Source organism: Ctenocephalides felis, unplaced genomic scaffold (genome assembly GCF_003426905.1).
Source record: "Ctenocephalides felis isolate EL2017-DRISC unplaced genomic scaffold, ASM342690v1 CF-g0.4_SCAFFOLD_01405, whole genome shotgun sequence".
Classification (NCBI taxonomy): domain Eukaryota; kingdom Metazoa; phylum Arthropoda; class Insecta; order Siphonaptera; family Pulicidae; genus Ctenocephalides; species Ctenocephalides felis.
The window spans coordinates 3366-26683 of NW_020537559.1; the positions used below are offsets into that span (position 1 = coordinate 3366).

At 34.3% G+C, this 23318-nt stretch overlaps 2 protein-coding genes, 26 non-coding genes and 3 pseudogenes across 28 annotated transcripts; 2 read left to right on the forward strand and 29 right to left on the reverse strand.

The window, feature by feature from the left end:
- The first annotated feature begins 843 nt into the window (after positions 1-843).
- On the forward strand, positions 844-914 carry Trnag-gcc. The gene has a single exon. It is a non-coding gene; the product is annotated as a tRNA-Gly (tRNA).
- A 3753-nt stretch (positions 915-4667) lies between these two features.
- On the reverse strand, positions 4668-5381 carry LOC113369583 (tubulin polyglutamylase ttll6-like). The gene is made up of 2 exons (XM_026610248.1): positions 5321-5381; positions 4668-4864 (listed from the first exon to the last, which is right to left on the reverse strand). The coding sequence occupies exons 1-2, from the start codon at positions 5339-5341 to the stop codon at positions 4673-4675; spliced, it is 213 nt and encodes a 70-aa protein (XP_026466033.1). The 5' UTR covers positions 5342-5381; the 3' UTR covers positions 4668-4672.
- Positions 5382-9572: 4191 nt separating this feature from the next.
- On the forward strand, positions 9573-14415 carry LOC113369584. The gene is made up of 4 exons (XM_026610249.1): positions 9573-10098; positions 10171-10287; positions 10624-12554; positions 14230-14415. Exons 1-4 carry the CDS (start codon positions 9573-9575, stop codon positions 14413-14415), a joined length of 2760 nt encoding a protein of 919 aa, XP_026466034.1.
- A 1186-nt stretch (positions 14416-15601) lies between these two features.
- LOC113369598 lies at positions 15602-15720 on the reverse strand. Its single transcript, XR_003366515.1, has one exon. It is a non-coding gene; the product is annotated as a U5 spliceosomal RNA (small nuclear RNA).
- A 294-nt stretch (positions 15721-16014) lies between these two features.
- On the reverse strand, positions 16015-16132 carry LOC113369603. Its single transcript, XR_003366520.1, has one exon. It is a non-coding gene; the product is annotated as a U5 spliceosomal RNA (small nuclear RNA).
- A 77-nt stretch (positions 16133-16209) lies between these two features.
- Positions 16210-16330, reverse strand: LOC113369590. The gene has a single exon (XR_003366511.1). It is a non-coding gene; the product is annotated as a U5 spliceosomal RNA (small nuclear RNA).
- Positions 16331-16362: 32 nt separating this feature from the next.
- Positions 16363-16483, reverse strand: LOC113369588. The gene has a single exon (XR_003366509.1). It is a non-coding gene; the product is annotated as a U5 spliceosomal RNA (small nuclear RNA).
- Positions 16484-16519: 36 nt separating this feature from the next.
- On the reverse strand, positions 16520-16637 carry LOC113369604. The gene has a single exon (XR_003366521.1). It is a non-coding gene; the product is annotated as a U5 spliceosomal RNA (small nuclear RNA).
- Positions 16638-16718: 81 nt separating this feature from the next.
- Positions 16719-16834, reverse strand: LOC113369594 (annotated as a pseudogene).
- An 82-nt stretch (positions 16835-16916) lies between these two features.
- On the reverse strand, positions 16917-17035 carry LOC113369609. Its single transcript, XR_003366525.1, has one exon. It is a non-coding gene; the product is annotated as a U5 spliceosomal RNA (small nuclear RNA).
- A 282-nt stretch (positions 17036-17317) lies between these two features.
- LOC113369593 lies at positions 17318-17437 on the reverse strand. The gene has a single exon (XR_003366514.1). It is a non-coding gene; the product is annotated as a U5 spliceosomal RNA (small nuclear RNA).
- Positions 17438-17469: 32 nt separating this feature from the next.
- Positions 17470-17590, reverse strand: LOC113369589. Its single transcript, XR_003366510.1, has one exon. It is a non-coding gene; the product is annotated as a U5 spliceosomal RNA (small nuclear RNA).
- Positions 17591-17626: 36 nt separating this feature from the next.
- LOC113369608 lies at positions 17627-17742 on the reverse strand (annotated as a pseudogene).
- Positions 17743-18014: 272 nt separating this feature from the next.
- LOC113369607 lies at positions 18015-18132 on the reverse strand. The gene has a single exon (XR_003366524.1). It is a non-coding gene; the product is annotated as a U5 spliceosomal RNA (small nuclear RNA).
- An 81-nt stretch (positions 18133-18213) lies between these two features.
- On the reverse strand, positions 18214-18332 carry LOC113369586. The gene has a single exon (XR_003366507.1). It is a non-coding gene; the product is annotated as a U5 spliceosomal RNA (small nuclear RNA).
- Positions 18333-18626: 294 nt separating this feature from the next.
- On the reverse strand, positions 18627-18744 carry LOC113369602. The gene has a single exon (XR_003366519.1). It is a non-coding gene; the product is annotated as a U5 spliceosomal RNA (small nuclear RNA).
- Positions 18745-18821: 77 nt separating this feature from the next.
- On the reverse strand, positions 18822-18942 carry LOC113369591. Its single transcript, XR_003366512.1, has one exon. It is a non-coding gene; the product is annotated as a U5 spliceosomal RNA (small nuclear RNA).
- A 36-nt stretch (positions 18943-18978) lies between these two features.
- Positions 18979-19097, reverse strand: LOC113369614. Its single transcript, XR_003366529.1, has one exon. It is a non-coding gene; the product is annotated as a U5 spliceosomal RNA (small nuclear RNA).
- Positions 19098-19387: 290 nt separating this feature from the next.
- Positions 19388-19509, reverse strand: LOC113369610. Its single transcript, XR_003366526.1, has one exon. It is a non-coding gene; the product is annotated as a U5 spliceosomal RNA (small nuclear RNA).
- A 90-nt stretch (positions 19510-19599) lies between these two features.
- On the reverse strand, positions 19600-19722 carry LOC113369585. The gene has a single exon (XR_003366506.1). It is a non-coding gene; the product is annotated as a U5 spliceosomal RNA (small nuclear RNA).
- Positions 19723-19982: 260 nt separating this feature from the next.
- Positions 19983-20104, reverse strand: LOC113369587. Its single transcript, XR_003366508.1, has one exon. It is a non-coding gene; the product is annotated as a U5 spliceosomal RNA (small nuclear RNA).
- Positions 20105-20398: 294 nt separating this feature from the next.
- LOC113369605 lies at positions 20399-20516 on the reverse strand. Its single transcript, XR_003366522.1, has one exon. It is a non-coding gene; the product is annotated as a U5 spliceosomal RNA (small nuclear RNA).
- A 77-nt stretch (positions 20517-20593) lies between these two features.
- LOC113369592 lies at positions 20594-20714 on the reverse strand. Its single transcript, XR_003366513.1, has one exon. It is a non-coding gene; the product is annotated as a U5 spliceosomal RNA (small nuclear RNA).
- A 32-nt stretch (positions 20715-20746) lies between these two features.
- On the reverse strand, positions 20747-20869 carry LOC113369599. The gene has a single exon (XR_003366516.1). It is a non-coding gene; the product is annotated as a U5 spliceosomal RNA (small nuclear RNA).
- Positions 20870-20904: 35 nt separating this feature from the next.
- On the reverse strand, positions 20905-21022 carry LOC113369606. Its single transcript, XR_003366523.1, has one exon. It is a non-coding gene; the product is annotated as a U5 spliceosomal RNA (small nuclear RNA).
- An 81-nt stretch (positions 21023-21103) lies between these two features.
- LOC113369595 lies at positions 21104-21219 on the reverse strand (annotated as a pseudogene).
- Positions 21220-21301: 82 nt separating this feature from the next.
- Positions 21302-21419, reverse strand: LOC113369612. Its single transcript, XR_003366528.1, has one exon. It is a non-coding gene; the product is annotated as a U5 spliceosomal RNA (small nuclear RNA).
- A 77-nt stretch (positions 21420-21496) lies between these two features.
- On the reverse strand, positions 21497-21617 carry LOC113369600. Its single transcript, XR_003366517.1, has one exon. It is a non-coding gene; the product is annotated as a U5 spliceosomal RNA (small nuclear RNA).
- A 36-nt stretch (positions 21618-21653) lies between these two features.
- Positions 21654-21772, reverse strand: LOC113369615. The gene has a single exon (XR_003366530.1). It is a non-coding gene; the product is annotated as a U5 spliceosomal RNA (small nuclear RNA).
- A 291-nt stretch (positions 21773-22063) lies between these two features.
- On the reverse strand, positions 22064-22184 carry LOC113369611. The gene has a single exon (XR_003366527.1). It is a non-coding gene; the product is annotated as a U5 spliceosomal RNA (small nuclear RNA).
- An 81-nt stretch (positions 22185-22265) lies between these two features.
- LOC113369601 lies at positions 22266-22383 on the reverse strand. The gene has a single exon (XR_003366518.1). It is a non-coding gene; the product is annotated as a U5 spliceosomal RNA (small nuclear RNA).
- Between the last annotated feature and the right edge of the window lie 935 nt (positions 22384-23318).

Here is a 23318-nt window from a genome sequence, read left to right on the forward strand (position 1 = left end):
AAACTGAGTTACCGTTTTCGGCACTTTTTGCCCCGTATCTTCGGAACGGCTAGACGTGCCTTCGCCAAAAAACTAATCAGCCGTCTCCTTATCAATACGAATCGAATGTTTTTTGAATTATTCAAATCGGTTGATCCGTGTTCCCGAAATCGTTGACGAAAATTTGTATCCGCACATACATACACACACGCACATACATACATACATACACACACACACATCCATTCTTTTTTTCTAAGGTATGCCAAAATGTTCAGAAGGCTTTGAAACGTAAAGATATATAAAAATTTTCATTTTCGATTTTTTTGCGATTACTATAACTTGCCCTACGGGAAGTTAATAATCGGTATTACATAAAGTGTTCTAGGAAAAATATTAAGCAGATTTGAAAGAGCAAAGTCGTTTTTTATTTCGTTAAGATTTAATTGTTGTATTTGAAGCCATCTAGTGGCGAGGTTTTACATTTTATGCATTTCGGTGAAACTGGGTTTTATAGTGCTCAACATAAGCTTTAAATTGAGTGCTGTTACAAGTTTTTAGCGTGTAAAATGAGTGAGCTATAATGCAAATAAGAAGCATATACGAAGTTTTTTTCTTTTAAATCATATGGGTTAATGAGCGCAATTTCCACCAGAATTAAAGTAATTCACATTCCATCTAGAATTCACTTTATTATAGACCTCTTGATGATTCCAGCAGATTCACTACTTTAGTACAACAAACTATTTTTCAGAAAACTCACGATTTTATAAAAACTTTTTTATTCGTTACAATGATATTAAAGATGCAAAAAATTACATCGGCATATTAATCTCTTCGTGTACTGCGATTCGTATTATACAAGCATCGGTGGTTCAGTGGTAGAATGCTCGCCTGCCACGCGGGCGGCCCGGGTTCGATTCCCGGCCGATGCAAAATTATTTTGATTATTTTATTTATTATTTCATTCCAAAATTATAATAAAATATCATAACTTATCACAATAATATAGTTGAGCTTGTGAACAATATTAAAGTTTATGACAATAATGAAAAATGTATGAATGCATTATATGACTGAAATTTATGACTGCATTGTATCACATTTTTAATATTAAAAAGCTGCAATATACTGCCGATTAAAATTTGAGACTGTAACATATAAAATTTTTATTTTTTTCAATAATTATTTACATTTTAAAGTTTATGGTAACTGAAGATGCGTAAGAAAGTAGAGATATGCAAAAAATTTCATTTTCTATTTTTTACTTTCTCGTAGGGTAAGTTATATACGATAGTTATCGCTAAAAAGTCGAAAATGGATTTTTTTTACTTATCTTTGAGTTTCAGGAACTTCTGAACATTTTGGCATACCTTATAAAAAATGAATGTATGTGTGTCGTGTGTGGATACAATTTTTCGTTGACGATGTCGAAAGCACGGATCAACCAATTTGAATGATTCAAAAAACATTCGATTCAAATTGGTGAGGAGACTGGCCAATTAGTTTTGCCAAAGGCACTCCCAGCCTTTTCGAAGATACGGGGCAAAAAGTGCTGAAGCGTCCAATTTGAATTCAAAAAACATTTTAGTTCTATTTACGAAATGAAGAAATGATTAAATTTCTGGGACGACAGGTTCAGCGGTTTTGGAGATCCAATAAAAAAGTAAAACAAGGCATTTGGAGGTAAAAAATCAAATTATTATACTTTTCCGCTAATTACAAAGAAACGGCTTGTCCGATCGCCGTACAAATATCACGAGCATTAGCCTTTATCCAGTTACATTAAATGGCTTCTAACTTTTGAAATCCGTCTAGCCTTTTTAAAAAAGGTCAACAATCTGCTCAAATGCACATATTTTTTCCAAATTTGTTCTCATTCGATTCAAAATGACTTGAAATGTCGAGAAAACGAAATTATCAAATCGCGAAACAAACTTTGCTTAATTAGGTATTTAATCTTTCATTTTAAAATCAGTAGCAATATGAGTAAAATTTTTTGCTAAATACAACATATTTTCAATAATCTATTTCTATATGTATAAGGGTTTGTTGTATGTTCAATGGTAAATTTAGAAATAGTGTTAACATAAGAATAAAATTTGCTATTTCATACTATTTTTTACTATTTACTATTTTTTAAGAAATAGTGGAATTAAGCAGTTTTTTTCGAAATACAGACTATCTACTAAGAAAACATTTACTTTATGGTGGAGGCAATTTTGAAATAAATTTCTACAAAATTTGAAGCGTAGTTTTAGTTAAAGTCCCAAAACAAAGGGCAAATTGTTATAGTTAGCAGACTACAATTTTTTAGAGAAAAAACTATCTCACCATGTATAAGGTCATTACATAATTTTAATGAATTTCATCATACCAATGTTTTGCAGTAGCTATAAATTCTAAGATATTAATAGGTATTGCAAAACATTAAGATCATAATTTAGTAATAGTATAGTAAAGCGCGTGATCTAAAAATATGAACTTGAACACTTGTAACATTGGTGAAGAATTACCAAAACTAATCAACCCCAAAGAATGAATTAAATGCACTTACACAAAATTATAAGAAACGCTTATATTAATTCTTCATACAGCCGTACGTCTGAAGAAAAAAAATCATGAACACTAAGTTAGAAATTAGGATGATCTGAAGCTGCTTGGCCAGTTTTGCAGTAATTTTTATCTAATATATAAAAATGGAGCTCAATGAAATGTTAAGTATTATAAAACTCTAATATGGCTGTGCGGATTTGGCCAATCTCAGTCTTGAAATATTCGTGCTAATCCAACGATTGTGTAAAAGATGAGAAATTAAATCAAATCCGCGTAGAAACTTCACATTTTCAATTCAAAAATTTTTGACGTAAAGTAATTTAAAATGAAACAATCGACGGCGGACGGTTATAAGAATGCACTTTTTGGCGTTATAGCGTTTTTTTTTTGCAAATCATATTTTCTCAAACTCGGTGCTCTGAAAGAACTCATTTGTGTAACTATATATTCATTGATATTTATAAAACTATTTCTAGATTATATTAAGTTTTTATTATGTTATTTAAATTAATAGTCTAAATTTGGAATCGATCAAAGAGGACATATTCCCAGTTATAATAGACAACAATTTAAATAAGTAGATTCGGTTGACAAGATATAACTTATAAACACACCCGTAAAAATGTCAATGCACAAAATTACAAGTTATCTGAAATGAAATATTTTGAAAATTGATTATAAAGCTCGCATTCTATTAAATGCATTAACAATTCCAGAATTAGAATGAGTTTGGCATAAAAATGTTTTACTATGTATATGTTTATAAAGCTTGACAAATGTCCTATAATTTTGAAGAAATTCCTTCCAAACCATATGTCAAAATCTATGCATCTTATGCTTCATTAAATTACTCAAAAATTGAAAAAGATGAAAAACTTCAGCTCTAGAAGTTCGTATTAAATTAAACGATTGGATAATACAATGTAAAAATATAATTCAATAATGGTTATTTATCGAATTTGCAATATATTTATCGAAGAATGGATAGTCATATAAAAAGATCCGGGTTTAATAAGGTCTGCCACCCATATCTCAAAAACCAGTACAGTTAAGCATCGTTCAATAACAATATTTGAAAGTAGAGGGAAAAAGATGTATAACCAGCTATAACCTTGATTCTTATGACTTTGCTATCGGGAGATAAATGGTAATCTTTGAAAATCCATAATAAAAATTTTTTCTTTCGTTGTTAGTTGTTTGGGTTGTGAGCACTATGATTTAATTTACGAGAACTTAATATGAGTTTGAACTATACGTTATGTAAAATGTAATGATGATTTTAAGTGAGATTTAACAGTTTTATTTAAAAGCGGTTTAAAAGCTTACATTTGTGTAGGTTAAGGTTTTAAAGTGGTTATATAAAAACCGAACATTAACCCTGATAAAGTTGTAAAAAATAAAAAATAGCAAATAACCAAGTAAATTAAGTTGAATAAAGCAATTTTACAAAATACTTATTTCAACTCTGTTGATACATATTTCTGACAAAATACCAGATCAAGGTATTGACAGTGATATCTGTGGAACATATAGAACTTATATTTTACATTAATTGAATGATGTAATTATTTTGTAAAATACCTTTAAAGTTAAAAAAAGATATTGAACCTGTTTGCCACCTGACCGTCCCAAGTTACCCCGCCTTTGGGGTAAAATGGTCTAGATATTAATTTTTTGTAAAACACAACAATGAAGCTAGCAGTTTTACTGAACATAGTCAGATAATTGTTTGCTTGATATGTGTTCTTTGCTATTATATAATTAACTTGGTTTTAATAATATAAATTACATTTGCTCAAAGTCAAAGTGGACATTTGTGCCCCGCTCTACCCCACATATATAATTATTATTAAATTTAATGTAATTCATGGAATGTTACTTAAAACTTTTCATAAAGCAGTATTAAAAATAATATACGTATGAACGACTATTATTAATATAAACTATATAATATTGAACAGGTAGACTTTGGGGTTTTATTGTTTTTATATTGCCTCATTGTCTATTCAAACAACATATCCTTACACACTTAAAATAAAGTATTAATTTATTTGATTCTCTAGAAATTGTTTAGAAATACCCTACTTGGCAAAACAATATTTGCCGGGTCAGCTAGTAGTAATAATATTTATTATACTTACAAATCTTTCGGCATGTCTTTGTTGATTCCTTGCAGCAGTCTGTCCCTCACTCTTCTCCTGTCTTCCTCCATCACTCTGCGTTTGTCACAATGTGTCAGATTCAGAAGACTAAATGTATCGTACAGCAAAGATTCTTTGATTTCACGATCAATCTGCGAATCCGTGTGGAAACTAGGAGAATGGTTCACCTGGAAATAAATAAAATAATGAAAAAAATGTGGAAACCAACAAAAAAGACTTGGATGTGAAGCCTTGAAAGCAAGACCTCTAAATACTTATAAGCTACTACTTATTTTCTTAAAGCACTGATGATACCATATTTAACTAACTTTTTAAGACTTTTATTACTCCTTTATGTTTTATAACTCTTTTATATTATAATTCTAATAAGACAAAAGAGACCAAGTACGTCAGATGTGTCCGAGCAAATTCAAAATAATAATATAAAATTCCTCTTATGTAAACGTCAATTCATTTCGTATACGTCTAATTAAAAATATACTAATTTTGTTTTATCTCGTTGTGACATCGAGCGCAAATATTTTTTATATGCAGTAACCCTCTTATAATGCGTAATCTCATGAATGCAAATTGTTTTAGGTGTTAGCTAATTAATCTTTAAGATTTTATTTTTTCCGTCTTACCTCGAGCACATAAGGTTTCATCTTTGCATCAATTAGTACATCAAATCCTAGGATTTCGAAGCAGGCTTGGGCATAATCGTGTGATTTGAAGCAAGCATTGTAGCTGTGCCTCAAAATTGGAACAGCCGACACAACAGTCTTTACAATCACATCATCGATATTATGCCAAAGTGATTTTAAATCAATGCCTCGAGATGTGAGGTCACGGTTCAAGCTTGATATCTTCCTAGTAGAAAAATTAAACACAGACAAATTTTATTAACTTCGAAAAAAAAGTTTCTTTTTGTCGGAAAATTCAATTGTTAATTTTATGTTTTCTCAACATTTCAAGTCATTCTGAATAAAAATTTGATCTATCGTCTAAGTTTTCTAAAAAACGGCTGCACTCATGTGAAAAATTTAAAAGCCATTCCATGAATCTCGATAAGGACACGCGTTGGCTTCATGCTTTCAAAAACTATCTTATATAGTAATAAAATTAAGATAAAACATATATTTTATACCTTTTGCTGCCACTTTCACTGTCAACAACAAACGTCCTGCTATGCTTATTGACCGCGTAATTAGTCAAATGCATGAAGACGTTCGTGGTGTTATGTCCGCACGGCTCCTTATATCTGCTAGTAGCAAATCTAAAAAACATCAAAATAATAATTTTAATCAAACAAACATTTTTCAATTTATTAGTTTATATTGGTAGATAACAAATTAAAAATAGAGAAACAGACCTTTACCTCACAAGGCCGTCTTCGTACACGTACATCCTCAAAGGATCGCAGGATGTTATGAGAGCGTACACTCGGAGATCAAATTTGTAACCATCGACAAGAAGTGGCTGTACAAATAAATATTGTATCAAAAATATACAAATTAATATTTATTACAACTAAAAATTAAATTGTGAGTCCAGTAAATAAATGCCGGGCTTTATTTCCTGAGCTTACAAATGAAATCTTGAAATTTTGGGAAGGCAGGTCCAGCGGTTATGGACTCTTAATAAAAATAAGTTAAAAAAATGACATTTTGCAGTCAAAAATATTTATTGGACATATATACATCAAATTATCAGATATTTTATAAAGATTTTAATAATGTGTACACATTTTGTGTAATTTTTTTGAGTTTCGCACCAAAATTTTTGATTGCGGTACGGGAAGTTCCCGCAATTTGTCTTAAGGCACGATGCCATGCACCACTAGTTATGATTAGAATTGACCTAAATTCGCAGTTTCTGAGGAAATCTGTCGTCGTGTTCAGAATTGTATCTTTTATCGGTTCTGAAGATATTTATTGGATTTAAAATCTTTGGTAATGTGGTCTCGGTGTTTATTGAGAATTCTTTGCATTGCTTAATTATTTTTTTTAGTTTATTTTTGTTTTATTTCAATATAATATACAATAACAATGCTTTATGAGTTTACTACTAAAAGTATTTTACTCTAACTTAATTCTACAAATTATCCACTTTAAATTACACATTTTGTATAAAATAAAATAACGGTTTGTGATCGAAAAAAAAGATAGTTGAAACATTCTTACAAAAAAAAATCACAGTCTGTTCACGCCAAATTAGACGTGACAACGCTGCACTCATATTTTTCTAAGAAAATATTACATTTGCAACGACGCATAGGCAATTTGCATCTCAAGATTCAACTACAAAGGGTCCTGCTAAATACCTGAAGCCGGCACTAACAATATAGTCTTAACCCGGTCGCCAAGCTATCCACATTCAAATATTCCAATATTATATCAATACTAAAACTTTATCACAAACAGTGTAAATTATATTCTATAAATAAATAAGTGTAAATCTATTTGTTATTATCAATATTTACATTTTAAACGGTTGATAGAGCCACTAATTCTATCTGGTCCTTGAGCTTACAATCAACAAAAAACATTGGTCCAAAACGAACCGGATGCGTCACCAGTGCGAAGAAAATAATTAAAATCTTAAATCTAAATCAAAAATTAAATAAAGTGAAAGTTCTAAACAAGACAGGAAGTTCTAACTTTGGCGCTACACCTACGAGCGAGCACAGCAAGCAGCGAGTATATCAGGTTAGTCAAGCATTCCTTCCTATCAATCTTTCCTTATTTAATATTTAGAGTTTTTAATTCAATCTGTGTCAAAATGGAATCATTAAATAAACTCAAAATGAAACAGCGAGTTACTAAAACACGTTTAACAAAATACGAAAAAGTGTGCAGGCAAATGTCGGAACTACCTGCTTGCGACTTAAATATTGCAGACATAAAACGCCTTATCGATGATGTGAAGCCTTTGTTTGAAATCTTTGAAAATACCGTAATTAGTATAACAGCATTACTAGAAGACGAAAGTCAAATTAATAATTTAATAGAAATAGAGTTAGATGAATTTTTTGAAAAACATAATGATTGTTTATCAACTTTACTTAAACTTAGTCAGGCAGCATCAAGTAAGTCGGATACTAGTTCGAATAGTAATTCTAATGACACCACTATAACAAATAATTCGAACAACATAAAACTACCTCAAATCAATTTACCTCAGTTTGACGGCTCTTACTTAAATTGGCTACAATTTTATGATTCGTTTTCTTCTTTAATTCATAATGATTGTAACATCGGTAATTCTCAAAAATTTTATTATTTAAAATCATGCGTAAAAGGAGAGGCGGCAAGCCTTATAGAATCCCTACCGGCAACTGCCGATAATTATATAATTGCATGGGATTTACTGAAAACGCGTTTCGAAAATAAGAAAATAATCGTAAACAATCACATTAAAAAATTATTTGATCACCCGCCAATGCATAACGAATCAGGTAAAGACCTTCGTAATCTAATAGACGCGTTTAATAAACATTTAAGATGCTTAAAAATGTTACAACAACCCGTCGATCAATGGGACGCGTTATTAAATTATCTTGTAATTTCTAAAATTGATAAGAAAACTCATCAAGAGTGGGAGATGTTAATGAATAAAGGCTCTGAACTAGTTACATTTTTCGAACTTAGCAATTTTTTAAATCAACGCTGCACAATATTAGAAGCAATTAATCCGACTGAAACAAGAATCGGAAACTCCAGTAAATTTAAAGATATAAAACCTAATTATGCAAAACATACAAAGTCTTACGTTACATCCACTAATCACAAAAATATTTGCCCAATTTGCAAAGAGCCATTTCATTCACCGTTCAAATGTCAAGGTTTTCGGACACTATCTCCAGAAGATAGAGTAAGCAAAGTAAATCAATTAAAACTATGCACGAATTGCTTACGTTACAATCACAACAGCGATCAATGTACTTCTTTAAATCGTTGTGCCTTTTGTAATTCAAATCATCATAGTCTTCTGCATATAGACTCAAGCCAATTACCAGCTGTTAATAATGCACCACAAAATGTTTCGTGCCATACCGAAAATGATTCAAGTCAAATCATCTTATCTACCGCAGTAATTAATGTATTAGATAGCAATAATAGATATAGAGCATGTAGAGTATTATTAGATTCGGGATCACAATCCAATTTCATCACGGAGAAGTTTGCTAATGAGCTCGGTTTACATAAACAATCAATAAATATGTCAGTCCGGGGAATAAATCAAAATTCAACGGAAATTAAGTCAAAAACAACAATTACTTTAAAATCGTGCATTAATAACTTTTCATTAGATCTATCCTGCTTTATCTTAAATAATATAACAAATAATTTGCCGACGGTATCATTCAATAAAAATATTTTGAATATCCCAAATTATATAAAATTAGCGGATCCCACATTTAATAAAAGCAATAAAATCGATATTTTAATAGGTTCGGAAATATTTTGGAATATATTTTGTAAAGGATATATTCATCTAGGAAAAAATAGACCTATTTTGCAAAATACACAGTTCGGGTGGGTTATTGCTGGCAGCGTACCTCTCAACAATTCCAGTTCTTTTACGATATGTCATCATACGGCTAATTTAGAAAATCAAGTTCAAAAATTCTGGGAACTGGAAGCGTGCAGCGATATACAACATTTTACCGAATCAGAAAAACAATGCGAACAGCATTTTGTTGCCAATACAACGCGGGCAAACGACGGGAGATTTATAGTTAAAATTCCGTTTACAGACAATATAAAAAAAATAGGGAATAGTAAGCAAATCGCGTTTAAACGTTTTATTTCACTTGAAAACCGTTTACGAACAAACAAAAATCTATTTAACGAATACAAAAATTTCATGAATACTTATATAACACTAGGGCACATGAGCGAAGTCAACGAATCTTCCGAACCCGCGACGTGTTTCTATTTGCCTCACCACGGGGTGATAAAACCAGACAGTTTAACAACGAAATTGCGTGTAGTGTTCGATGCATCTTGCAAAACCGATGCAGGCCTGTCGTTGAATGAACTACAACTTGTTGGACCCACAATTCAAAACAATATTTTCTCTATTATACTAAGATTCAGAAGACATGCGTTTGTACTTACAGCTGATATAGAAAAAATGTACAGACAAGTTTTGGTTCACGAAAACGACAGAAAAATGCAAAGAATATTCTGGAGGGACAATCCTAATAGCAAATTAAAAATTTATCAATTAAATACAGTTACATACGGGACAGCTTCTGCGCCGTTTTTAGCCATACGCTGTTTGGAGCAGTTAGCCAGAGAAAACATAACTAACTATACAAAGGAATGCGAAATTCTCAGAAATGATTTCTACGTTGACGATTTATTAACTGGAACTGATAGCATATCCGAATTATTCACTATTAAAAATAACCTTTGTAATATTTTACAACAAGCTAAATTCAATCTATATAAATTTAATTCTAATTATTCAAAACTTTTAAATGCAGATAATCCAACTTTAAACATCGGTGAACAAACTATCAAAACTTTAGGTATATCTTGGAATTCGGTAACGGACAGTTTTGAATTTGACTACAAAAATATAAGAATAAATCAAATAGTTAGTAAAAGATCCATTTTATCGGCAACAGCGCAAATGTACGATCCTATGGGCTTTTTATCTCCAATTATCGTCATACCAAAACTAATAATTCAAAGCCTATGGCGATTAAACTTATCATGGGACGAGCCCATTCCTTCGGAACTAGAAAATAAATGGAAACAGTTTTGTTTCGAAATAAAATCTATTAAAAACGTGAAAATTGAAAGACATATATTTTGTAATAATCGTATAAACACAGAATTACATGGCTTTGCTGACGCATCGGAGCAAGCTTACGGCGCGTGTATATATGTACGGTCTATTAACAAATATTCTGAAATCAAAATCAAACTAATAGCGGCAAGATCTCGAGTAGCACCATTGAAAAATATTACACTTCCCCGTCTCGAGCTTTGTGCGGCACAACTACTAGCAAATCTTGCGCAAATAACGAAACGTGCATTAAATATCGCGTTTGACAAAGAATTCTATTGGAGCGATTCCACTATCACTCTTTCGTGGATAAGATCTCCATCTTATAAATGGAAAACCTTCGTTGCCAATAGAGTTTCTGATATTCAAACAAAAACCGACGCAAATAACTGGTTACATGTCCGATCGGAGGACAATCCAGCGGACCTCATATCACGCGGGTGCTATACACATGATTTATTGAATTCATCCTTGTGGTGGGCAGGCCCATCTTGGCTACAAAATCTAACTGAAACACAGCGACGTGCAACTGACAATATTTCAATTCCTGAAACTGATGTCGAAAGTCAAATCACAAGTTTGACTTGTACAAAAATTAACAATAACGAACATTTTTTCTTATACTCTTCCCTTATTAAACTCGTGCGCGTAACTGCTTTTTGTTATCGATTTTTACAAAATTTAAAACTAAAGAAGAAAGAAAAAGAACTACTGTATGGCCCACTCACGGTCGATGAATTCAATAATTCACTAAACAAGTTAATAAAAATATCACAATATGAAATATTCAAACAAGACATAGATATAGTCGCGCGTGGGGAAGCATTACACAAATCGTCGAAATTAAAATCATTAACACCGTTTTTAGACAAAAATGGAATATTGCGCGTCGGCGGTAGGATAAAGAATTCAAATTTACCGTATGATAAATGCCATCCGATAATACTACCAAAAAATCATCAATTGACTATTCTAATAACTAGGCATGAGCATTTAAAACTGTATCATTGCGGAGCACAGATGTTATTAAATGCGTTGCGTAATACTTATTGGCCTATCGGAGGCAGAAACCTGACAAGATCGATCGTGAAAAAATGCGTAACATGTTTTAAGGTAAAACCCACATTTATTAATCCAGTAATGGGCAATTTGCCTAAATATCGCGTTACACCGCAGTCACCTTTCTTTATATGCGGAGTAGATTACGGAGGTCCTATCTTATTAAGAGATCGTCAAACAAGAGGATACAAAAAATTTAAGGCTTACATATGTTTGTTCGTGTGCCTTGTTACAAAAGCAATACATATCGAATTAGTATCTGATTTAACTACGAATAGTTTTTTAGCCACTTTTAAACGATTTATGGCGCGACGCGGAAAACCTCGCGAAATCTATTCCGATAATGGAACAAATTTTATAGGCGCAGCATCAGGATTAAAGGAGCTTTATAAATTTTTGCAAACAAAATCAAATCAAAATAAGATTGTTAATGATATGACCAACGAAGGCGTGTCATGGAAGCACATTCCACCAAACTCTCCTCATTTTGGAGGAATTTGGGAGGCGGGCATAAAGTCGTGTAAGGCTCATTTAAAGCGAGTATTGGGTAATGCTATTTTAACTTTTGAAGATTTTTATACGGTTTTGACACAGATCGAAGCAATATTAAACTCGAGACCAATCTCTCCCTTAAGCTCCGATCCCAATGACTATGATCCCTTAACTCCTGGTCACTTTCTTATTGGAAAATCCTTAACATCTACTCCCGATCCATCAGTGCTTGAAACCCTTGATAACAGGCTTTCTCGGTATCAACGACTACAGAAACTTGTGCAACATTTTTGGAAGCGTTGGCACAAAGAATACGTATCGGAGCTGCAGGCAAGAACAAAATGGCAAGTTCAACCATCGCAACCAGCTGAGGTAGGCGATATGGTAGTGGTCAGAGAAGACAATTTACCTCCACTACACTGGCGATTGGGGCGTATTCTTGACACACATCCAGGAGATGATGGACTTGTGCGTGTTGTGACAATCAAGACACAAAATGGTGTACTCAAACGTGCAATTAATCGAGTTTGTGTGTTACCAAAACAATAGACAATATAAATCAAACCAATAGACTGTTATTAACTCAAAGTGTTAAACTATAATTCTAATTTTGAAATCATATACCCTATATTATTTCAAGGGGGGGAGAATGTTCACGCCAAATTAGACGTGACAACGCTGCACTCATATTTTCTAAGAAAATATTACATTTGCAACGACGCATAGGCAATTTGCATCTCAAGATTCAACTACAAAGGGTCCTGCTAAATACCTGAAGCCGGCACTAACAATATAGTCTTAACCCGGTCGCCAAGCTATCCACATTCAAATATTCCAATATTATATCAATACTAAAACTTTATCACAAACAGTGTAAATTATATTCTATAAATAAATAAGTGTAAATCTATTTGTTATTATTCAATATTTACATTTTAAACGGTCGATAGAGCCACTAATTCTATCTGGTCCTTCAGCTTACAATCAACAAAAAACACAGTCTTTAAATATATATTTAATTTACATACTTTAAATTATTAGATAATTTTATTTTTCTCACGCTGTCAAATAATATATTTTATTTTTATATATATTTTTATTTTAATATATATTTTATTTTTCTCACGCTGTAATAATATATAGCTGAATGTACTAGGTATAGTTTGCTATGGAAAATAAACCAAAAAAAGATACTTTTATTTGTGTCGTTCAGGATCCATTTGTGAACATATTATTCGTTATTCGTATAAGTAGAATAATAGCTTTAATAGGTAACTGTTTAATTGCTAAGTTCTGTATACTATCTGGTCCCCGAGCTTTTTTGTTAGACAGTTTCTTAACAATATTTTTAACTTCCGCAACTGTCACTATCTCTATTTTGTGATTTATGTTACCAGTATCGTTTATATATTGTCTTACCCTGGAACTAACAGTATGTTCAAAAGCATTTTGAGCAATAGAAAGATTGTACTGATGTGCTAATTCGAAATTGGATGCTAAAATTTGGGCCTTTTGTTCGGGTGTCGTTGCAAAATTTTTGGAATTCATATGTAAATATGGTATGGGAGTAGAAGTTTGGGTTAGTCTTTTTGCAGTGTACCAAATTTTATTTGGATAATATTTATTAGTTTATCAGCCTATATTTTATTACGATAAACCCTAATATCCTCAGTAATTATTCTAGTAAGTCTGTTTATATGCCCTTTGAGGAACGTGGCGCCTGATTTTTACCACAACTTTTTAATTTAATTTTGGATATAATTTCCCAAGGTAAACTAATTGTTTGTGTTGAAGTGGACTTTCGCAATGGAATGGTTTTACTTATGGCATCAGTAATAGTAGTTGTTAGGTATTCTACAGCTTGATCTATATTATCATTGTTCTCGATTTGTCTGTTGTGACATATATTATTATTTATTATTTTCTTATAGAGCGGCCAATTGGCTTTATTATAGTCTAAAGCATTCTTGTAGGACTGAGGATTGTCGTCAAGTGGGTTAGAGATACTTATAAAGACTGGATTGTGATCTGAGTTAAATAAAGATTTGGTCATAAGTTCAGAAAGAATAGATAAGTTCTTTGTAAGGGCTAAATCTATTGTACTATGTCTATTGGTATGGTAGGAAATCTAGTTAGAGTTTGAGGAAAATGTAGTTGAATAATATTATGGATTTTGTTTAAGTACTTAATTTTATGTAAGTCTGCATGTAATAGTTTTGCAGAAGGAACATATATGAAGACAATGGTTATTTTACGTCCTCTATTGAACACATTTATAGCAGTAATTTCAGAGTGTTTTACAGATAGTAACGGTAGTTCTTCATGTCTGATACAAGCTTTTATGAATATTGCTGTACCACCCCATCCTGTAGTTGTTCATGTATAATTTGTTAGTGGGTTTTAAGTGAGTTTCATTTATTGGTACGATGTCTAAGTCCATTGTAACGATCGTTTGTCTGAGTTCATCAATGCTATTTTTTATTCCATACTTGTCAATTATGAGCATTTAGTAAGAAAGTTTAAAATTGTAGTATATTTTTCATTGTATGTCATGTTGGTATTTATAGTCTTTGTGAGTGCATAAAGTTCCCTGAAAATTTTTATTACCTCAGGATCTGAAAAAAAGCAACTTCATTTGACTTATTGCAGCACGGTGGAGTTGGAATCATGATCTTGATTCGATGAAGTTGATGGTGTACTTCTTTGTTCAGAAATAGCTTGGAATTTTGGTAGTTCCATCTGGACAGTGTGTCTGGCATCTCTCGGCTTCAGCGTTTCAGAATAGCTTTTTGTCATAGGTTTGGGTTCAATGGCTGCATGAATATGTTGTTTTATAGCCTTGTAATTCAGTGAGGATGTACACTTTGAATAGTTTGCTGAGTGATAGTCTTTACAGTTAACGCACTGGGGCTTTTCTTCTGATGATTTTTGGCAGCAGCCAGGAGAATGTGCTTTTGTGCATTTAATGCATCTATATTTCATATCACACGAGTAAGACGTATGTCCAAAACTTGGACATTTATGACATTGTAGGATTTTGAAATTTAGCCTATACATTTCCCATTTAATAATATGACCATTTAAGTGTGTTATTTCTTTTACTTTTGACATGTCCTGCGATTTTTCAAGAAAAATATATAAATTGGAAAATTATGTTTTTGTCCATCAGAATAGTTTTTTTTTAATTGTATGACCTTTTGCACAAGAATACCTCGTACACTCAGTAATTCAAACACCTCTAATTCAGTAATTGCTGGATGTAAGCCTGTTAGCGTGAGTTTCTTTGTTGTTTTTTAAGTGGAATACGTATAAAACTGGTAACTGCAATCTCTTAATGTACTATTTACATTACTCCACAAAGTAAACTCAGTAGCGACATCTATTCCTATATGCGATAAGTACTTGAACTTCGGGTTTTATTCGCTCGAAAAAGAAAATCCACTGAAATCTGTAGTGAAAGGCTAAAGGTTCATTCGCTCTGAGGAATACTAGAGTGACAAAGTCCAGGTGTATAACTGTTTGTGTAAAACGACGTTAACTTCAAGAATATTTGATTTAGATTATCATCGGCCCAGCAAGTGAATGCCAGGCTCACAAAAAATTGAGAATAGTCTCATTTGAGTGCTCCCCTCCACGGAAATCTTTAGTAAAAGGCGAAAGATTTATTCGCTCTGAAGGGAAACCAGAGTGACAAACAAGTAGTCGAGGCGTTGCTTAACAATATAGGGTCTGTATTTTGGGGCCGGCCAGCGTATGAATTCCACAAAGTAAACACACCAACGACATCTATTCCTATATGCGATAAGTACTTGAACTTCGGGTTTTATTCGCTCGACAAAGAAAATCCACTGAAATCTGTAGTAAAAGGCGAAAGGTTTATTCGCTCTGAGGAGAACTAGAGTGACAAAGGGGTAGTCCAGGTGTATAACTGTTTGTGTAAAACGACGTTAACTTCAAGAATATTTGATTTAGATTATCATCGGCCCAGCAAGTGAATGCCAGGCTCACAAAAAATTGAGAATAGTCTCATTTGAATGCTCCCCTCCACGGAAATCTGTAGTAAAAGGCGAAAGGTTTATTCGCTCTGAGGAAAACTAGAGTGACAAAGGGGTAGTCCAGGTCTATAACTGTTTGTGTAGAATGACGTTAACTTCAAGAATATTTGATTTAGATTATCATCGGCCCAGCAAGTGAATGCCAGGCTCACAAAAAATTGAGAATAGTCTCATTTGAGTGCTCCCCTCCACGAAAATCTTTAGTAAAAGGCGAAAGATTTATTCGCTCTGAAGGGAATCTGAATTAACTTCAAGAATATTTGATTTAGATTATCATCGGCCCAGCAAGTGTATGCCAGGCTCACAAAAAATTGAGAATAGTCTCATTTGAGTGCGCCCCTCCACGGAAATCTTTAGTAAAAGGCGAAAGATTTATTCGCTCTGAAGGGAATCTGAATTAACTTCAAGAATATTTGATTTAGATTATCATCGGCCCAGCAAGTGAATGCCAGGCTCACAAAAAATTGAGAATAGTCTCATTTGAGTGCTCCCCTCCACGGAAATCTGTAGTAAAAGGCGAAAGGTTTATTCGCTCTGAGGAAAACTAGAGTGACAAAGGGGTAGTCCAGGTGTATAACTGTTTGTGTAAAACGACCTTAACTTCAAGAATATTTGATTTAGATTATCATCGGCCCAGCAAGTGAATGCCAGGCTCACAAAAAATTGAGAATAGTCTCATTTGAGTGCTCCCCTCCACGGAAATCTTTAGTAAAAGGCGAAAGATTCATTCGCTCTGAGGGAAACGAGAGTGACAAAGGGGTAGTCCAAGTGTATAACTGTTTGTGTAAAACGACGTTAACTTCAAGAATATTTGATTTAGATATCATCGGCCCAGCAAGTGAATGCCAGGCTCACAAAAAATTGAGAATAGTCTCATTTGAGTGCTCCCCTCCACGGAAATCTTTAGTAAAAGGCGAAAGATTTATTCGCTCTGAAGGGAAACCAGAGTGACAAACAGGTAGTCGAGGCGTTGCTTAACAATATAGGGTCTGTATTTTGGGGCCGGCCAGCGTATGAATTCCACAAAGTAAACACAGCAGCGACATCTATCCCTATATGCGATAAGTTCGGGTTTTATTCGCTCGAAAAAGAAAATCCACGGAAATCTGTAGTAAAAGGCGCAAGGTTTATTCGCTCTGAGGGAAACGAGAGTGACAAAGGGGTAGTCCAGGTGTATAACTGTTTGTGTAAAACGACGTTAACTTCAAGAATATTTGATTTAGATTATCATCGGCCCAGCAAGTGAATGCCAGGATCACAAAAAATTGAGAATAGTCTCATTTGAGTGCGCCCCTCCACGGAAATCTTTAGTAAAAGGCGAAAGATTTATTCGCTCTGAAGGGAATCTGAATTAACTTCAAGAATATTTGATTTAGATTATCATCGGCCCAGCAAGTGTATGCCAGGCTCACAAAAAATTGAGAATAGTCTCATTTGAGTGCGCCCCTCCACGGAAATCTTTAGTAAAAGGCGAAAGATTTATTCGCTCTGAAGGGAATCTGAATTAACTTCAAGAATATTTGATTTAGATTATCATCGGCCCAGCAAGTAAATGCCAGGCTCACAAAAAATTGAGAATAGTCTCATTTGAGTGCTCCCCTCCACGGAAAACTGTAGTAAAAGGCGCAAGGTTTATTCGCTCTGAGGGAAACGAGAGTGACAAAGGGGTATAACTGTTTGTGTAAAACGACGTTAACTTCAAGAATATTTGATTTAGATTATCATCGGCCCAGCAAGTGAATGCCAGACTCACAAAAAATTGAGAATAGTCTCATTTGAATGCTCCCCTCCACGGAAATGTGTAGTAAAGGGCAAAATGGTTTATTCGCTCTGAGGAAAACTAGAGTGACAAAGGGGTAGTCCAGGTCTATAACTGTTTGTGTAAAATGACGTTAACTTCAAGAATATTTGATTTAGATTATCATCGGCCCAGCAAGTGAATGCCAGGTTCACAAAAAATTGAGAATAGTCTCATTTGAGTGCTCCCCTCCACGGAAATCTGTAGTAAAAGGCGAAAGGTTTATTCGATCTGAGGAAAACTAGAGTGACAAAGGGGTAGTCCAGGTGTATAACTGTTTGTGTAAAACGACGTTAACTTCAAGAATATTTGATTTAGATTATCATCGGCCCAGCAAGTGAATGCCAGGCTCACAAAAAAATGAGAATAGTCTCATTTGAGTGCTCCCCTCCACGGAAACCTTTAGTAAAAGGCGAAAGATTTATTCGCTCTGAAGGGAAACCAGAGTGACAAACAAGTAGTCGAGGCGTTGCTTAACAATATAGGGTCTGTATTTTGGGGCCGGCCAGCGTATGAATTCCACAAAGTAAACACACCAACGACATCTATTCCTATATGCGATAAGTACTTGAACTTCGGGTTTTATTCGCTCGACAAAGAAAATCAACTGAAATCTGTAGTAAAAGGCGAAAGGTTTATTCTCTCTGAGGAGAACTAGAGTGACAAAGGGGTAGTCCAGGTGTATAACTGTTTGTGTAAAACGACGTTAACTTCAAGAATATTTGATTTAGATTATCATCGTCCCAGCAAGTGAATGCCAGGCTCACAAAAAATTGAGAATAGTCTCATTTAAGTGCTCCCCTCCACGGAAATCTGTAGTAAAAGGCGAAAGGTTTATTCGCTCTGAGGAAAACTAGAGTGACAAAGGGGTAGTCCAGGTCTATAACTGTTTGTGTAGAATGACGTTAACTTCAAGAATATTTGATTTAGATTATCATCGGCCCAGCAAGTGAATGCCAGGCTCACAAAAAATTGAGAATAGTCTCATTTGAGTGCTCCCCTCCACGAAAATCTTTAGTAAAAGGCGAAAGATTTATTCGCTCTGAAGGGAATCTGAATTAACTTCAAGAATATTTGATTTAGATTATCATCGGCCCAGCAAGTGAATGCCAGGCTCACAAAAAATTGAGAATAGTCTCATTTGAGTGCGCCCCTCCACGGAAATCTTTAGTAAAAGGCGAAAGATTTATTCGCTCTGAAGGGAAACCAGAGTGACAAACAAGTAGTCGAGGCGTTGCTTAACAATATAGGGTCTGTATTTTGGGGCCGGCCAGCGTATGAATTCCACAAAGTAAACACAGCAGCGACATCTATCCCTATATGCGATAAGTACTTGAACTTCGGGTTTTATTCGCTCGAAAAAGAAAATCCACGGAAATCTGTAGTAAAAGGCGCAAGGTTTATTCGCTCTGAGGGAAACGAGAGTGACAAAGGGGTAGTCCAGGAGTATAACTGTTTGTGTAAAACGACGTTAACTTCAAGAATATTTGGTTTAGATTATCATCGGCCCAGCAAGTGAATGCTAGGCTCACAAAAAATTGAGAATAGTCTCATTTGAGTGCTCCTCTCCACGGAAATCTGTAGTGAAAGGCGAAAGGGTTATTCGCTCTGAGAAAAACTAGAGTGACAAAGGGGTAGTCCAGGTCTATAACTGTTTGTGTAAAATGACGTTAACTTCAAGAATATTTGATTAGATTATCATTCGATTTAGATTATCGGCCCAGCAAGTGAATGCTAGGCTCACAAAAAATTGAGAATAGTCTCATTTGAGTGCTCCCCTCCACGGAAATCTTTAGTAAAAGGCGAAAGATTTATTCGCTCTGAAGGGAAACCAGAGTGACAAACAGGTAGTCGAGGGTCTGTATTTTGGGGCCGGCCAGCGTATGAATTCCACAAAGTAAACACAGCAGCGACATCTATCCCTATATGCGATAAGTACTTGAACTTCGGGTTATATTCGCTCGAAAAAGAAAATCCACGGAAATCTGTAGTAAAAGGCGCAAGGTTTATTCGCTCTGAGGGAAACGAGAGTGACAAAGGGGTATAACTGTTTGTGTAAAACGACGTTAACTTCAAGAATATTTGATTTAGATTATCATCGGCCCAGCAAGTGAATGCTAGGCTCACAAAAAATTGAGAATAGTCTCATTTGAGTGCTCCCCTCCACGGAAATCTTTAGTAAAAGGCGAAAGATTTATTCGCTCTGAAGGGAACCAGAGTGACAAACAGGTAGTCGAGGCGTTGCTTAACAATATAGGGTCTGTATTTTGGGGCCGGCCAGCGTATGAATTCCACAAAGTAAACACACCAACGACATCTATTCCTATATGCGATAAGTACTTGAACTTCGGGTTTTATTCGCTCGACAAAGAAAATCAACTGAAATCTGTAGTAAAAGGCGAAATGTTTATTCGCTCTGAGGAGAACTAGAGTGACAAAGGGGTAGTCCAGGTGTATAACTGTTTGTGTAAAACGACGTTAACTTCAAGAATATTTGATTTAGATTATCATCGTCCCAGCAAGTGAATGCCAGGCTCACAAAAAATTGAGAATAGTCTCATTTGAGTGCTCCCCTCCACGGAAATCTGTAGTAAAAGGCGAAAGGTTTATTCGCTCTGAGGAAAACTAGAGTGACAAAGGGGTAGTCCAGGTCTATAACTGTTTGTGTAGAATGACGTTAACTTCAAGAATATTTGATTTAGATTATCATCGGCCCAGCAAGTGAATGCCAGGCTCACAAAAAATTGAGAATAGTCTCATTTGAGTGCTCCCCTCCACGAAAATCTTTAGTAAAAGGCGAAAGATTTATTCGCTCTGAAGGGAATCTGAATTAACTTCAAGAATATTTGATTTAGATTATCATCGGCCCAGCAAGTGTATGCCAGGCTCACAAAAAAATGAGAATAGTCCTCATTTGAGTGCGCCCCTCCACGGAAATCTTTAGTAAAAGGCGAAAGATTTATTCGCTCTGAAGGGAATCTGAATTAACTTCAAGAATATTTGATTTAGATTATCATCGGCCCAGCAAGTGAATGCCAGGCTCACAAAAAATTGAGAATAGTCTCATTTGAGTGCTCCCCTCCACGGAAATCTGTAGTAAAAGGCGAAAGGTTTATTCGCTCTGAGGAAAACTAGAGTGACAAAGGGGTAGTCCAGGTGTATAACTGTTTGTGTAAAACGACCTTAACTTCAAGAATATTTGATTTAGATTATCATCGGCCCAGCAAGTGAATGCCAGGCTCACAAAAAATTGAGAATAGTCTCATTTGAGTGCTCTCCTCCACGGAAATCTTTAGTAAAAGGCGAAAGATTCATTCGCTCTGAGGGAAACGAGAGTGACAAAGGGGTAGTCCAAGTGTATAACTGTTTGTGTAAAACGACGTTAACTTCAAGAATATTTGATTTAGATATCATCGGCCCAGCAAGTGAATGCCAGACTCACAAAAAATTGAGAATAGTCTCATTTGAATGCTCCCCTCCACGGAAATGTGTAGTAAAGGGCGAAAGGTTTATTCGCTCTGAGGAAAACTAGAGTGACAAAGGGGTAGTCCAGGTCTATAACTGTTTGTGTAGAATGACGTTAACTTCAAGAATATTTGATTTAGATTATCATCGGCCCAGCAAGTGAATGCCAGGCTCACAAAAAATTGAGAATAGTCTCATTTGAGTGCTCCCCTCCACGAAAATCTTTATTAAAAGGCGAAAGATTTATTCGCTCTGAAGGGAATCTGAATTAACTTCAAGAATATTTGATTTAGATTATCATCGGCCCAGCAAGTGTATGCCAGGCTCACAAAAAATTGAGAATAGTCTCATTTGAGTGCGCCCCTCCACGGAAATCTTTAGTAAAAGGCGAAAGATTTATTCGCTCTGAAGGGAAACCAGAGTGACAAACAGGTAGTCGAGGCATTGCTTAACAATATAGGGTCTGTATTTTGGGGCCGTCCAGCATATGAATTCCACAAAGTAAACACAGCAGCGACATCTATCCCTATATGCGATAAGTACTTGAACTTCGGGTTTTATTCGCTCGAAAAAGAAAATCCACGGAAATCTGTAGTAAAAGGCGCAAGGTTTATTCGCTCTGAGGGAAACGAGAGTGACAAAGGGGTAGTCCAGGTGTATAACTGTTTGTGTAAAACGACGTTAACTTCAAGAATATTTGATTTAGATTATCATCGGCCCAGCAAGTGAATGCCAGGATCACAAAAAATTGAGAATAGTCTCATTTGAGTGCTCCCCTCCACGGAAATCTGTAGTAAAAGGCGAAAGGTGTATTCGCTCTGAGGAAAACTAGGGTGACAAAGGGGTAGTCCAGGTCTATAACTGTTTGTGTAAAATGACGTTAACTTCAAGAATATTTGATTTAGATTATCATCGGCCCAGCAAGTGAATGCCAGGCTCACAAAAAATTGAGAATAGTCTCATTTGAGTGCTCCCCTCCACGGAAATCTATAGTAAAAGGCGAAAGGTTTATTCGATCTGAGGAAAACTAGAGTGACAAAGGGGTAGTCCAGGTGTATAACTGTTTGTGTAAAACGACGTTAACTTCAAGAATATTTGATTTAGATTAGAGTTTCGCACCAAAATTTTTGATTGCGGTACGGGAAGTTCCCGCAATTTGCCTTAAGGCACGATGCCATGCACCACTAGTTATGATTAGAATTGACCTAAATTCGCAGTTTCTGAGGAAATCTGTCGTCGTGTTCAGAATTGTATCTTTTATCGGTTCTGAAGATATTTATTGGATTTAAAATCTTTGGTAATGTGGTCTCGGTGTTTATTGAGAATTCTTTGCATTGCTTAATTATTTTTTTTAGTTTATTTTTGTTTTATTTCAATATAATATACAATAACAATGCTTTATGAGTTTACTACTAAAAGTATTTTACTCTAACTTAATTCTACAAATTATCCACTTTAAATTACACATTTTGTATAAAATAAAATAACGGTTTGTGATCGAAAAAAAAGATAGTTGAAACATTCTTACAAAAAAAAATCACAGTCTTTAAATATATATTTAATTTACATACTTTAAATTATTAGATAATTTTATTTTTCTCACGCTGTCAAATAATATATTTTATTTTTATATATATTTTTATTTTAATATATATTTTATTTTTCTCACGCTGTAATAATATATAGCTGAATGTACTAGGTATAGTTTGCTATGGAAAATAAACCAAAAAAAGATACTTTTATTTGTGTCGTTCAGGATCCATTTGTGAACATATTATTCGTTATTCGTATAAGTAGAATAATAGCTTTAATAGGTAACTGTTTAATTGCTAAGTTCTGTATACTATCTGGTCCCCGAGCTTTTTTGTTAGACAGTTTCTTAACAATATTTTTAACTTCCGCAACTGTCACTATCTCTATTTTGTGATTTATGTTACCAGTATCGTTTATATATTGTCTTACCCTGGAACT